This window comes from Sminthopsis crassicaudata, chromosome 1, assembly GCF_048593235.1.
Source record: "Sminthopsis crassicaudata isolate SCR6 chromosome 1, ASM4859323v1, whole genome shotgun sequence".
NCBI lineage: Eukaryota > Metazoa > Chordata > Mammalia > Dasyuromorphia > Dasyuridae > Sminthopsis > Sminthopsis crassicaudata.
In genome coordinates, this window is record NC_133617.1 from 213,513,414 (window position 1) to 213,529,948 (window position 16,535).

General features: G+C 31.7%; 1 protein-coding gene across 1 annotated transcript in view; it reads right to left on the reverse strand.

Annotated features, from left to right (window-relative positions):
• Positions 1 to 13,127: 13,127 nt before the first annotated feature.
• Positions 13,128 to 16,535, reverse strand: part of CDH7 (cadherin 7) — a 218,789-nt gene continuing 215,381 nt past the window's right edge. The window contains exon 12 of the mRNA XM_074274278.1: positions 13,128 to 14,511. Coding sequence (XP_074130379.1) covers positions 14,018 to 14,511 — 494 coding nt within the window. The 3' untranslated portion in view covers positions 13,128 to 14,017. The remainder of the gene's footprint in view (positions 14,512 to 16,535) is intronic.

A 16,535-nucleotide genomic window follows, 5' to 3' on the forward strand; every position in this document is an offset into this window, starting at 1 on the left:
CGGGAGGATAGAATTTATGCAGCAGGAACAACTGAGATACCCCCTGGAGAGGTGAAATCTGTTCCTCTCCAGCCTATGGATCCCTTGCCTCCAGGCACAGTAGGCTTGACCATTTCATCTCCTGAGAGTACTTACAAAACAGTGTTCATTCATACACTGATGTGGGAAACTGGTGAATGTGTTGATAATATCCCAGTCACTAACACAGGTAGACAATGTGTGACTTATCAACCAGGGGAAGTAGTGGCATCGGGTTTATTGATACAGACTCCTAATAAGCAACCTGGTGATAGTTACCCATATTCTGACTCCAAGCAGCAAAACCCAGGAATATACTGGATGACACCTGTGACAGCTGACTGACCTATGCTCACCATCTATATAAATGGCATAGCATTAGAAGGACTAGTGGACACAGGTGCAGATCGCACAGTCATTAGAGGTGACAGCTGGCCAAGTCACTTGTCAAAGATTAAGGCAGGCACACATGTCTGGCATAGGAGGATCAATAGCAGCTGAAGTTAGTGCTACCTCTTTGAGATGGATGTTTGAAGGTGAAACAGGAGTTTTTACTCCTTTTATAGTTGAAAAAATCCCCATCAATCTGTGGGGAAGAGACATTTTACAACAATTAGGGTTAAAAATGAGTACTTTGGTTTTTTAGGCAGGGCTGCTGTGGAAGGCCTGCTAACACTTTAACCTGTTCCTATCCAATGGAAAACTGATATACCAGTGTGGATACAACAGTGGCCCTTAGGTAGCAATAGAATTCAGGCTTCATTAGACATAGTATAGGAGCAACTTGACCAAGGACACTTGTGACCTTCTCTAAGTCCTTGGAATTCCCCAGTATTTGTTGTAAAAAAGAAATCTGGAAAATGGAGGATGTTGACTGATTTAAGAAAAGTAAATGAACAGATGGAAACTATGGGAACTCTTCAACCTGGATTTCCATCTCCTACTCAATTGTTTAGAGAATGGCCTCTTTGGGTTATAGACATGAAGGACTTTTTCTATTCTATCCCTCTAGATAAGGAGGATATGAAAAGATTTGCCTTCTCAGTGCCCAGCGTTAACTTAACTGAGCCTTATAAAAGATATGAATGGACAGTTTTGCCACAGGGAATGAAAAACAGCCCTACTATGTGTCAAATGTATGTTGCTGCTGCTCTTAACTCCAGTAAGAAAAGCATTTCCAAAAGTAATGTTCTTATATTACATGGATGATATATTGGGATGTGCACCTGAGGAACAAATGTTAGAAGCATGTCTACAAAAAACCATAGAAACACTAAGGAATTATAAATTGCACATAGCTCCAGAAAAAAAAAAATTCAAAGATGCTCCTTTTCAATATTTAGGATATGAAGTATATCCAAAAGTGCTTAAAGTACAAAAACACTCCTTAAGAACAGAGAAGCTAAACATCTTAAATGATTTCCAGAAATTGATAGGAGATATCCAATGGACGCGTCCAGTGTTAGGCTTGACTACCTGTCAATTACAACCATTATATGATATTTTAAGGGGAGACAGTGCTTTAAATTCACCACACTAGCTTACAAAAAAAAGCTCAAGAGGCTTTGAGACAAGTTGAACTGGCTTTATCCAATGTGGTTGAAAGACTCATTCAAAAACCCTTAGAAATATCGTTTTTTGCTACACAAGCAGTCCTTCATCAAGGAGACAGTGTGATAGAGTAGGTGAACCTCCCAGCACAACCAGAACAAAGCCTTACTCCTTACTCAATGCTTGTGGCTAGAATTTTATTAAAGGCCATTAAGCGAGCAGTACAATTATCTGGGATAATGTAACGGCAGATATCCTTCTAACTATGTTAGCCAATACTCCTTTATTTCAAGAAGTCCATGAATCTCATTGTAAATATCACCAGGCTGGCTGAGCTTTACATTTACAATTTGGAATGACAAGAAAAGAAGCTAAGAGCCTGTAAAAGCCTGTATAGCTTGCCTTCCTTTCCATGCTCCTACACTCCCTCCAGGGAGGAACCCTCATGGTTTGAGACTTAATGAAATTTGGCAAATGGATGTGACCCATTATAAATCTTTTGGTCATCTATCTTTTATCTACTTCGTGGTAGACACCTTTTCAGGATTCACTTTTGTAATACCAGCAGCAAAAGAGACAGCCAGAGTGGTCACTGAATTCCTTATATAAGCATTTGCAATTATGGGTGTGCCAAAAGCAATAAAAACAGATAATAGACCTGCATATTCTTCTAAACATTTTGTGCACTTTTGTGCCCAGTATAAGATTTTACATACAATTGGCATACCTTTTAATACTCAAGGTCAGGCAATAGTAGAGAGAAGAAACAGAGATATTAAGACACTCCTCCTAAAACAAAAGAAAGGGGGAGCCACAGGTAACCCTAGAGAACTTCTAAATTTAATTCTCTATACCATTAATTTTTAAATTTTTGACAAAGATGCACTGGTTCTGGCAGACAGATTTTATAACCCACCGGAATGGCAGTGTCCAGTGGGAGCAGCTCCACTGACAAGATAATGAATCTCCTCCTCCTACTCCACCCACTGATCTCACTTCCCCTTCTTTATCCACACTCACCAATTGAGCCAGCACAGAATAGTTAAGTAGGGTCATTCTACAAACATGTTAATAGAGAATTGTCCAATTGGTGATTAGCCTCAAGTGCTGGATTAACTTGCATCTAGGTTAAATACATCTGCTCAGTTCTAGCCTTTTACAGGGCTGCATCAGGATGTATGCTTCAGCTGAAGCTTTTTTTAATTTTTTTTTTTTAAGGAGGGGTAGCAATCATCATCTATGGCAAAGCAAAAATAGACACAATTACATGAGTATGAAGAGAATCTATGTTATACTATTTTGCTAATAGGTACCATATCACATACCAACAATATCAGTCCTAAATATGCACACAAAAAAAGCATAGCCTCCAAAATCTTAAAGGAAAATTTAATTTAGAGATGGAAAGAGATAGTAAAACCACATTCTTGGGAAACTTCAAATTTCTCCTTTCAGAATTAGAAAAATTTCTAACCATAAAATAAAAGCAAATGAAGTTAAATAGATGAACCAGATTTTATAAAATGTATGATAGACTTCTGAAGAAAATTAAATGGCAATAGAAAATACTATATCTTTTTTTGTTAACTGTCTATGGCTCCTTCACAAAGGATATAAAAACCTCACAACCAAATGCTGAAAAGCAGAAATGTTAAATGCATTCTTTTCAAAATATAATGCTATAAAAATTGCATTCAATAAAACCATGGGAAGACATTAAAATTAATGAGAAACTAAACAATCTGATTTTAAAGAATGATAGAAATAACAATTTAATTAAATACAATGACAGAAATGAGAAAATACTTCAAAATTTAAAAATTCAAGCAAAACAGTATGCAGGGGAAAATACTCTAAAGTATTGACTTCCATTAATAAAAGAGAAAGAGCAAATCAGTGAATTGAGTATGTACCTAAAACAACAAATGAAAAAGCATTGAAAAAATTTTAGTATCCCCTATTTAAACACAAAATGAGAAATCTTGAAAATTAAAGCTAAGATTAATATAAATTGAAAATAAGAAAATCATTGAACTAATAAAATTAGCTGTGGCTTTTACAAAAATTATATTAACAAAGCAAATCATTTTTAATGTTATTGATAGTGAATCATACCACCATGTAAGATGAAATAACATCAATTATTAAGAGATGTTTTGCCTAATTATATACCAATATATTTGCAAAAACATAAGCTGAGGAAATAGAATATTTAATAGCTTTTTCTTAGGAATAGGTATTCAAGAAGCCATTAGTGATTTCTCTAAGAAAAAAATCCCTAGCACCAGATGGATTTACAAGTCATTTTTGTCAGATATTTAAGAAAAAAGTCCAGTACTATATAAATTATTTGGGAAAATGGCAAAAAAGGAGACCTACCAAATCCTTTTTATGATACAAATATGGTATTGATATCTAACCCAAGAATAGTCAAAACAGAGGACAAAAATTATAGATCAATATTCTAATGAATATTAATGCAAAAATTTTAAATAAAATATTAGCCAAAAAATTACAGTAGTTTATATTAGGGCAATACACCATAATCATACCAAGAATTAAGAGCTGATTCAATAATAGGAAAAGTGGGCACATTATTGACCACATCATTAACAAAAAACAAAAATTAATGTGGTTATCTCAGTAAATGGAAAGAAACCAACTAAATGCATCCTATTTAAAAAATACCAGAAAGCATAGGAATAAATGGAGTTTTCTTTAAATCGATAATACAGTGGTACTTTGGCACTTATCTGCTTCAAAACTTATTGTGATGCTTTACCATGAGGAAAAAAAAAATGCTTCAGCACTTGTTTACTGAATTGTAGAGATGTGAAGTTGGCTAGGCATGCTGCCCAGCTCCTAATACCACTGTTATTGCCCTCAGCTGTGGGAAATGTACAGATCTGTCAGAAGGAAGCCCCCAGTACTGAGTTTGTGTACATCAGCAGACAAGTTGTGAGCTGTTTCTGAAGGGCAGTATGGCTGCAGAATATAGTTTCTCAGATCTCAAAACAGAAATACTGGAAGGAATATCATGCTATTAGCTGATGTGTTCAGTAGGAGAAACAGCAAAAGCAACATCTTTGATGGCATGAATAGCAGAGAAGGGAACTCAAGCAAAGATGAGACCAGCATGATGTCAGAGTCACCTCAAGCCTTAGGCAGTGGGCAAAACTGTGGTCATATCCAGACCTTTCTGAACCCTCTTCAAAGAAGACTGAAGAGCAATGGGGGACGGACTACAAAAGTCGATTCCTTTCAGAAATGAGTTTGGTAAAGAAAGGAGGAGTCCCTCTGTACTGGGCTATCTTGTTTTCTTCACAGGTGGAAGCCCCATTTGTTCTCTTAGAATATTCGTTAATCAGGAATGATTAAAGTGCCAACTGGAGATATATTCTTTTTAGGAAAAATTCATTTATTACTAGTCATTTTGACCACTGCTTGTGCCTTCTGCAACCAATTAGCACTGAGTACTAAGGTACCACTGTGGTATCTAAAACCATCACCAATCATTATGTTATGAAGATAATTTAGAAGCCTGTCCAATAAGATCAGAGGTGAAAAAAGATTGCCTATTATTCCATATTTTTGTTTATATATGTTAACTAAAACAATAAAAGAAGAAAAAGAAATTGAAGGTTAACATTGAGCACAAAACTCTTACTCTTTAAAGACTGTAGGTATATTTAGAGAATGAATTTAGGATCTTCTTGAACTAATTAACAACTTCAGCAAAGTTGCAGGATATAACATAACCACATAAATTATTCCGTTTAAAATAATTGTGGAAAATATAAAATTCTTGGGAATTTGCCAAGACAAACCCAGGAACTATATGAACACAATTACAAAATATTCCACAAAAGTAAATTCTGATCCAAACAAATGAAATATATATATATATATATATATATATATATATATGTATATATATTAAGTAGATCAAGTCAATCTAATAAAAATTAATTTTAATTAATTTATATATTCAGTGCCATATTAATGAAATTATAGTTAAATTACATTTTAGAGTTAGAAAAAATTATTTATCTGGAAGAAAAAATGTGAAGAATCTCAAAGGAATCAATAAAGAAAAATATGAAAAACTGGTCTTGAAATTCCAGATCAAAAACTATATTACAAACTGTTTATCAAAATATTATCAAAATAATATGGTACTAAGAAACAAACTGATAAATCAATCAAAATGGATGTATGATTTAGATGTAAAAGGTGATAATATGAGCAAATTAGGGAGGCATGGAATATTTCATCTGACTGCTTTGTTATAAAAATTTACAACCAAAGAAAAAATAGAAAGCATTATGGATATGAAACAAATAGCTTTGACTATATGACATTAAAAAAGATTTGCATAAGCAAAACCATTACAGTGAACATTAAAGGAAAGCAGGAAATAGAAACTGGGAGTGGAGGGAATGGGGGATGAGAGCAAGTTTCTTAAAGACTTAATTTTTTCAAATATATAGAGAAATAAATCAAATTTGTAAGACTATGATTTATTTCAAAATTATTAAATGTTCAAAAGTCATGAACTGGTAGATTTTAAAAGAAATAAAAATTATCAATAATCAAATTAAATCATTTAGTAAAAGAAATACAAATTAATGAGAAGTTCGAATAAGTGAACTCTGAAATTCCACATTATATTATTATATTAGCTAATATGACAGAACACGAAAATAAATATTGAAGTGGATGTGGAAAAACAGGCACATTATTGCACTGTTTGTGGAGCTGTGAACTGATTCAACTACTCTGGAGAATGATTTTGAAATATGCCCCAAAAGGTATAAAATCATGCATATCCTTTTATCCAACACTACCGCTAATTAATCCGTATTCCAGTAAGATTTTTAAAGTAAATAAATAAAAGGAAAGACCAACTTTTTGAAAATAAGTATTTATAGCATTTTTTTTTCCTCTTAGTGATGGTGGTGTCTGAAAAGAATTGGAAGTTGAGAGAATGTCCATCAATTGGAGAATGGCTGTATACATTGTGGGAAATAATAGTGATGGAATATTATTTTTGCTATAGAAATGAAGAGCAGTCTGTTTTTAGGGAAAAAAAGTAGGACTTACATGAACTGATTCAAAGTGAAATGAGCAGAGAGATGCATTGTACCCAATACATTTTTTTTAATTTTCTGTTGTAATTATTGTACTGATTGTCTGATATTCAATTGATAATGCTTCAACTACTCTCAGTAATACGTTAGTCGAAGACAATTCCTAAGGACTTATGATAAAGCAACAAACAAATAAGTAAATAAATTGCTATCTACCTACAGAGAACACAATGATGGAATGTGTATGAAGATTGAAGTATACTTATTAAAATCATCATTATTATTATTAATTTTGCTCTGCATTTTCTTTTGCAGCATGAGTAACAGAAAAGTTGTGCATGACCACATGTGTATAATTTATATCAAATTGCTTTCTTTCTCAGGGAAAAAGGATAGGAGGAAGGGAAGGAGAGAATCTGGAACTAAAAATTTCAAAAAATGTTAAATATTTTTGTTTACATGTGATTGAACAAAAAGAAAATGGAGTATATAGGTTTTCCATCAATTATCCCTCACTCTAAGTATGTAAACTTTACATTTTCTTTTTCATATATTTCTTTTAAATATCTTTTACATTACTTCTTTTCCATGATACAATTTTGTAGCCTGCTTAAAATGTTCATTGAACCTAGGGTGAACCTCAACTTCATTACTTTAGACATTAGCAATCCACAGGTAAGAGTCACACAACATTGGAAATTTCTTATATATTGACTGTAACTATTTATAAGCTAGTAATTCAACTTCAATAATTAATATTATACATTACACAAATTTAAATGTTTATGATCATGTAATAATAAAAAATAGCCTAATCATATCAGTTAATTTAGGTGAAAGTGATAGAGATAAGTACTACAGTTATGTTTTTATTAATGTGCAGAACACTTTCATGTAATAAGACAAGTGAAACATAGCACCTTCTGTGCAGTTTAGAATCATCTAGTTTTTTTTTTTATTTCTAAGTTTTGTGCCTAATAACTTTACATTTACATTAATAAAACAAAGATTTACATGCTTATCTCAAGTTTGAATAACCAACTTTTCTTATGATTCACTGATGACAGTTATTTCTCTTACTATTTGTATTTTCTATTTTCCTTTTAGACAGCGTTGTGGGAACCAAGAGGCCAATTACAAAATATAAAGTTATCTCTGAATGGAATGACTTTTGCTTTATTAGTCCTCTGATGAGTATAGATTTCTCTGACAGAGTGAATTGACTCTGACTGTTATGCTCTATTGGATCAATATACATTTAGATATTTTATCAGCTTTTGTATAATCATCTGATTAAGTAGGAATTCCTTTTGGGGAAGAATACTATTCCATCAATTGTATGTACTAAATAGGTCAGGTATATAGATTTCAGGAAAATATATAATCTACTCAATTTGAAGTAATTCTAGTTGAAATGGGGAAAATATTTTTATTTCTCTAGGTATACAGATATTGCAGAGTATATGTAGTTCACAAACTGAAGTTTTAAAATGCCTTTAAATTGATTTGGAAATTAAATGTTTATTTGATAATATGCATTTTATAACAATGTATGGTTAACTCTGAGCTTTCTTGGCTTACCAACCATATATATTTTCATAAATTTTTAAAAGAGCATATACTTATTTTATTCATGCACTGGCTTATCTTATTGCTATCCACTTTAAAATTCTATGTATATATTCTTTCTATATCTGGAATGCAAATTGAAAGTGCCTTCCTTAACAGATTCTTGGCTCAAGTCAGAAATAATTAAGATCACAGGATTTAGAACTGGAAAGAACTTTAATCATCTAGTCCAATTCCTTTACTTTACAGAATAAGCAAAGGAGAAAAAGGGCAACCCATATGACTTTGGTAGATCCCATTTGTAGTGAGTGAAAGATTCAACATTTGAACACATATTGTCTTACTTCAAAGCCAATTGTCATGGCACTCCACTACAGGGCCTACCCCATGTGTTGGTAAAATGTCACCTTCTATACTGTTTTGTTTTCATATTTCATGCAAGCCCCTTGAAGAAAAAGCTTCATGAATTGGAAGAAGTGAATATTTAAGGTAACTCCCTGGACACTTCAGTCACTCCTTTGTTCTTCAAAACTTTTGCTTAAAATATCAAAATAATTTAAATAAATATAATTTTGGAAATTCATATCCATTTTGCTTTCTTCCAAGGTGCATTAAATCTTATTCCCAGACTAGTAGTCAGTCATATGCCAAATTGTCATAGACATTTCAGGATTAAGCAGTCTCTATTAGATTGTTGGGTTTATTTTACATGATCCCATGAATATTTTCTTGTGTTATTCATTATCATTCTAGAACAATGAATTAGGAGGGGGAATGTAGGCATTGGTAACTACAATAAAAACGTTGGGAATTAAAACACTAGGATGAACTTACTGTGCCTTAATATTTCACTTTTATTTTTATCCTCAGGTAACATTATTCTTAAAATACCTATTATATGCTAGATCACAACACCACCCCCTTACCATTTTTTCTTGATTAAATATATATTCACACTTCTTTTACAATTTTGGGATCATATAATTGCTATCCACACAGCCAGTCAATAAAAAAGTCACCTCCTCTAAAAATGTCCATATTGGTACATGACATATTAAATCAAATAGTTTTACTGCCTATGTTCAAAAGCTGGCTTATTTGCAAATCTATATTTATTTCTGGCAGCCTTCGATTCTGGTAGACTTGGTTTTTTGCTAACCATACTAACATGGTTCACCTTCCCAAGTATAGTTTAAATATTGAACTTAAGCTAAAACTCAGTGAAATTAATAAAAGAAAATTTGCCTTATTTAAGAAGTTAAAAATAATCAATAATTTTATTGAGTTAACAGGTGTATTTAAAGCCAATATTAATAAAAACAACATCCTTGTCATTAAAAAATCTTTAAATTGTTTAATTCAATTATTTTTAACTTAATTTTTTCAACGGTATATTTACATCTCATTTAAGATTTTTTCTGAATTTAGGCACATCCCAACTGCTAATTTTCAAATGCAATTATTTCTGCATATGAAATTTAACAAATACACTATGCACATTTTATAAAATATATACAGTGCTCATGAGGGTATTTATTCAAACTTTTTGCATTTAACTATAAATAACATGATATTCCATGAATGTTTCAAAGTGTTCCTACAAAACCAAATGTCAAGACTATCAAGAGAATTAAGGTGACTAAATACATAGGATGAACTTTCAATCTAAAATCACAAAGAAGATCAGATTCCCTGACAGGTATACATAGGTAGTTAAGGATCCAAGGCATTCTCTTCTGTCATTGGCTTGTTTTTTTAAATTAACCTCTCCAAATCAAGATCACAGCATTCTCCTTGTCTTTTGGACACTTGGTTCTTAGATTCTTTATTTTACACTGTTCATTGCTTTTGCTTATCAGAAATTCTGTTGTCAAAAAATAGGCCTGGCAAACTAACTCAAATACCTGATTCCTCTTTTTCTTGAAAGTTTGTTTTTAGTTTCTTGATTTTGAATTATACTTCCTCTGACTAAAATTAACGTAGTCATAGTAGGTGAGAAATAATTTAATTCAGATCAGCAGGTCAAGAAACATTTTTCAGAGTCTGCTATGTGTCAAGGTCAAATCCCATGAAACTAATAGAAGCAAGTCAAATAAGATAGACACATAACATTTTTGTTTTGGGACATCATAAAGTTATAGAAAGATACCTGTACATACTTATCAAGTATAATTTTAAGTTTATTAAATATTTTGACTTTTTATATTTAGAAATATCTACAACTCTATATGTAGATATCTTTATAGAAATAGGTATATATATATATATATATATATATATATATATATATATATATATATACATATATATATATATGTATATATATATATATATATATATATATATATATATATATATATATATATATATACATATACACACATACATACATACACAGATTTAGTGTTTGTGCGAAAATTGGCAACTATTCTGTAGAAAGTTGTCTGGGGCACCAAAGTCACACAGCTCTAGCAAGAATCAGAGACAGGAACTGACCCCAAGTCATCTAGGCACTGAGGCAAGCTCTCTATCCACTATGCAATGCTATCTGTGAGATATATCTATGTTCTATAGGAGAAAGGAGATATATTGGTGTACATGTGTCTGTGTATACACACATAGGTATAGTCATATCATACACATATGCATATGTAAGTATACATGCACATGCATAGATGACACTCATGTACATGTGTACATGTGTATGTATTTATGTAAATATATGATTATATAAACCTATTGCCTCCTTGAGCCAATAGCCATACTGAAACATTTTATTTTATTTTATTATTACTCAGAATGTATTACTACTACCCTATATTGAGGATATAGAGTAAAGTATTTAAGAGAGAATTTTTGTCCTCTTCGTTATCTGCATATTTCGAAGATGAAGCAGAACTTTCTCTTATAAGTTCTAGTGTTTTCATAGTCTCAAACAAGATAATACAGGTAAAATATTTTACAATTCTTCAAGCACTATGCAACTGTCAGCTTTATTTTTATTATTCTTTGCAAATTAGTATATTACTGGAATTTATTGCCATACTATCTGAAAGAACAGATATTTAAGAATAAGGGCAGACATTTCATTGCAGATACCCTTTAAGCTGTTGTAATTTAGTTATTATTCTTTTAGTTCTTCATAACCAATTACTCCCTTCTTGGTTCAGAGAAACGATTTAGTAGTTTCCAAATGATTTTAGATATCGCTCATATATTGTCTGCAAGAAACAAAGAACAAAAACTAAAACACTACAATTACAGTGAACTTTTTTGTTTTTACAAAGATAATTGACCCATACCTATGATACCTATCATTCAGTTTAAGGAATTTTTCCCCACACCCCAAAAAAGGTAACCCTCTATTCAGCAGGTGTGTTTGAGAGAACAGAAGTTCAAGGACTCTCATCAAGTCACCAAATATCTAGTACTTTCACAAAATAATTTCAGAGCACTAAATAAATTAGAGTTGATTTCTCTGCTTCCATTATGATCATATATGGAGAGGCAAAAGCATGAGAAAATGTATATGCTTATTAAATGGAAGAAAAGAAAGATAAATGATATTTCTTTTTTATAACATACTCAGAATTTCATTTAATGATATGGGTAACAATTAGCAGTTTTGACATCATAATCCAAATATTCCAAACTATCTTAGCTTCCTGCAAACAAGAAGATTATTATAAAATTATTTTCTCAGCACCTGGATGGTTTAACACCTATATAATTCCTGTAGCAAATTTTGCTTTTATTGAACATGGTAAGCTTCATTTTTTGCAACCCTTTTTTATTGAAAACCTTACATTTTGACTAAAAGTCATCAATAATATCTTTCAGTTCTACTATTAAATTATATGTATGTGTCTATGTATGTATGTATGTATATATGTATTTATGTATGTGTTTTTGACACATTTATAACAGACCTAATGACTCATGAAATGACTGTCTTGGAAAGCTATACTAAAATTAAAGAAATTTGCAGATAATTACATTTGTTGAACTTTTTTATTTTGATGAATCTGAAGGCCACTTTCACATACTTCTTTTATAATGTTCTGCAAAAATTACAGATTCCTTTATAGATACTTTTTTGCATGTGTATTAAACACATATTTCATATAGAAAGAAGCTCTTTTAGAGCACGATTTTTACACAGTGCCCACTATCTGCAGGATTTATTAGTAACTCAACTACATTTTTTTTGTTTGTTTAAGTAAAGGGAGAAGAAAAAAAATCCTTAATTGATTATATGCATCATAAACTAGTATTAAACCATGAAAGCTCATAGGTATAAATATTATTGGAATCATAAAAATTTGTCTTATTCTAAGAAATTCTATTTCAAAATTATATAGTATTTTGACTGTCTGAAATTATCCACCACATTTTGGCACTCCCAGACCTGTATAGAAATTATGCATTGTGAAGTTAATTCCTTGGGTGACTTACTTATTTGCATCAGATTTTAAAGATGGATTCTGAAGTTAATAGCATTACATTTTTTTAACACAGGAAAAACATTTCAAACAGTCTTTCATTAACTGCTTCAACAACAAAGTAGGGGGGCGCTAGGGAAAACAAATTCTTTTAAGTCTTAGGAGTGTAGAGAACTTATGACCTTGGAAATTCAATCTTCCATTCAAAGATACTCCCCATTCCTCTGTAGTCTTCTTTCCAAAATACAAGGTAGAAATACTTTATTTAAATATTTCAGCCATTCTAATGACTCAGAAGAACAACTGTGTGTCCTTGTAGCTGTGTTCCTTTCTGAGACATGAATGACTATGGGGCTCGGTTGCTTTACTGTAATTTCTCCATTTCTATGCTTCATTTCCTTCATGTAGCTGAGACTGGAGAAAAATCAGCATGTTCTGATGAGTTTAATACTGTGAGGCAGTAAAATGGACCTGAATTTTGTGGAATTTGAGCTCCAAAATAAATATAACACCATGTGTCAAAAAAAAAAAAAAAAAAAGTATAGTCTCCTGTACAAATCAGAAGAGATAATAAAAAACAAATAGACAGCAACTTTCCCCCATACCTACACTGGCATTTAAGGATGATTTTTAAATTTGAGAATATTTTCCCTAATCTTATTTTGATAATTTCATAAATTATTTTTAGAAGATAATGCTTTATAGACATGTATATATATTTTAGTATAAATTACATCAATATATGTTAGAGGATTTTGTTTCTTTCAGTGATGGGAGTAAACTGGAAAAACAATGTGTATCTAGGTAGGCATTTGTAAGAATTCCTGGTAATTTGGATTTTTTAGTCAAAAGTAACAAAATTCTGCTAGATGTCATGAGCCAGAAAGTTGCGGGTTCATCTAAAGGATTTGGTATAAAAAACTAAGTCTTCTTAGATTGGCACCACATTTTTTTCTTCCATTCATCATATTGGAGAGATAAACTTTACATGTAGACATAGTCATACTGGGAAGGCATTTACAGGGTTATCACTGGCTCATCAAGGTCACAGTGCACTACTGATTCAGAGAAGTTAGTTGCCTTTGCAGGTATATAAGGGTTGCTATCTATTCAAATACATCTGAGCATCTCATTTTTATCAAAATACCTTCAAATGCTCAGCATCTATAGTCAGTGAAGTCTCTAGAACAAGTCTAATGAAGATATGCTTCACCAAGGCAAAAACCTAAATGGTTAAAAAATGAAGAAATATTTACACCTTTTTAAATCCAATAAGTGGAGCTTGTATTTGCTCTTTTTTGTTTTGTTTTGTCTGTCTTCAGTGCATTTCCTATTAAGGTCCCAAGGCTATGAATATAAGCCATCCTGGCCAGTTCCATACATATCAGCAAGTCTTTTAAAACGAGGTCCCCAGTCACTAAGATAATCATAATTCTGATCAGAGTTTGAGCTGATAGAATCTAAAGAACTGAGTGACTCAGCTACTGAACCATTTCCTTCGAAGGCATATGTCTGTAGAGAATCATAAGGAGGAGCACAGGGATCTATATCAGCTTCTTTTAATCTTTCCCAAATAAATTCCCTAAAAATGACGTTATCCGGAATACTTTTAAAAGTTGGTCGACTTAAGAATTGAATCTCTGGTGTCACATCCCTTCGAGTTTTGGTATCTCGGATGACATTCAGGTTCCTCAAAGCAGCCATGTCAAAAGCCTCTGTGTCTTCTTCACCACCACCTTCGTCATCATAACGGACAATATTTTCTCTAATATCTCTCTCCTCATCAAAAATCAGTGGTTCTTTTTTCCGTCTTCTCATTGTGACAATCATAAGGACCAACACTGGAACATAGAACAGCAAAAGCAAAGGTTTAAAACAGATTAAAAAATACTTTTTATTGTCAGTAATGAGCCCTACAAAAGTGGTGCATGAAGATTCCATTTTTTACATTAAAGAGAATGTGTCACCTATGATGTAGAATTTCATATTCTAAATTACTAAAATGATTAAAAAAGAAAGTTTGTATATATGAATAAATATTTTTCTCACACTTGTATTAGATTGATTTCTCTCTCTTTAATGTTATATCCAAAAATATATGATAGCAGAAATTTAAGAATTTATTCAGAAGGAATATAACTTACAACCATAAAATAAAAGTTTTTTAAACTATCAATTAATTAATTAATTAGTTCATGTGGTAAAAATCACATTTTAAAGGTACTATGTATAGTTTAACAATTTCAGTTTGAGAATTGCTCAGATTATAGGATTTTGCCTTAGATTCTTTGATGAAATATCCTTATCTATGAAGCTCTCAGGTTTTAAGTACAGTACAGAATTTGGCCTATACTCACAGATTAAAAGTATTCATACAATAGGTTATATTTCACTTTAATGTATAAAATACTTGGTTCTTATACATTATGCCAGAAATACAGCATCTAAGACTATGGAGTTTTCAGGAACAGCCAATGATAAATTTAACAAATTTCTAACCTTGTTAACTTTAGAATTTTTCTTCAATGCAATTAAAATTAGTACTTCAATGAACAACAACAAAAAAAATTCATACAAAAAAGGTCAATACCAACTTGATCTAAATCACAGTTTAAATAGTTTTATTATGTAATATATAGAGAGATGTCACTAATAAGGACAGACTAAATCTCTTGGCCAGAAAACAAAGTTTTCTGAGTTGTAAAAACCTTTTTTCTTAACTTTTTGAATACCTTGCATAGGAGGAAAAGTAAGTCCCATGTTTTAAAGCATTTTGGAGGGGATGGGCAAATATGATGAAACAAATTTATTTTCTCTCATTGACTGTACAATATGCAGCTGATTAATGATCCATCTAAACTGATGCATTGTGAAAGTGAGTATTACATCTTTCTAAAATTTGTGGCATTGAATTACAAACATAAGATCTGTTTGAGAAAACCACATTTGAAAACTGAGGAGTTTTACATTTAACTATCTATATAGGATTTCTGTCCTTTGAAATCAATGTTTTAGATGTACAATTACAATCTAAAGTTGAATATATACAATGAAAACCTAAAAACTAGATATTTTATTGCACACAAAATAAAAAAAAAGATTTAATACAATTTAACAAATATTTATAATCAATCCATTCTAATACATTCTGTATCTATTTTTTGTTTTGTTTTTTATTTGGTTGTTTTTGCTGAGGCAATTGGGATTAAGTGACTTGCTCAGGGTCACACAGCTAGGAAGTGCTAAGTGTCTGAGACCAGATTTGAACTCAGGCCCTCATGATTTCAGGGCTGGTTCTCTCTCCACTGTGCCACCTAGCTGCCCCCCTGTATATCATTTTAATATTTTTCTTTGTTTCAAAATATCTATATAGCAAAGCCTTCAGTTTGTTGGATGATCCTTGAAGCCATATAGAAAAATACAGAAAAAAAAATGCTTTATGAAAAGGTCTTCTGTAATTACATAAAATAAAGATAAGAGATCCATTGAAATAGTGAAATAACCCTTTTGATTTTCTTGTCTAAGCACTGTAAAGAGATGATTGGTTGTATAACTATTTTCTTTACACTATGGAGGAAGTTACACAAAACTAAGAAGTTCCTATGTCGCCTTTTCCATTTTACTAGATGGCAAACTAATCTCCTAGCCAAAACTTTCATTGAGAAACCTTGGCTGAGATTTCTGTCCCACTGGGATTTGCTCATACAGCTCTGAAATCTTAATGAATCTATTTCTTTGTTTCTTCTCTTCTTCTAACTAGGGGCCTACTTATTAAGTTCTTTAATTCTAACTCCCAGTAAATCACATTCTCATTTGTTAACACTGCTGGCACTTGACTGCAATAGAAATCCAGAATTTTAAATTC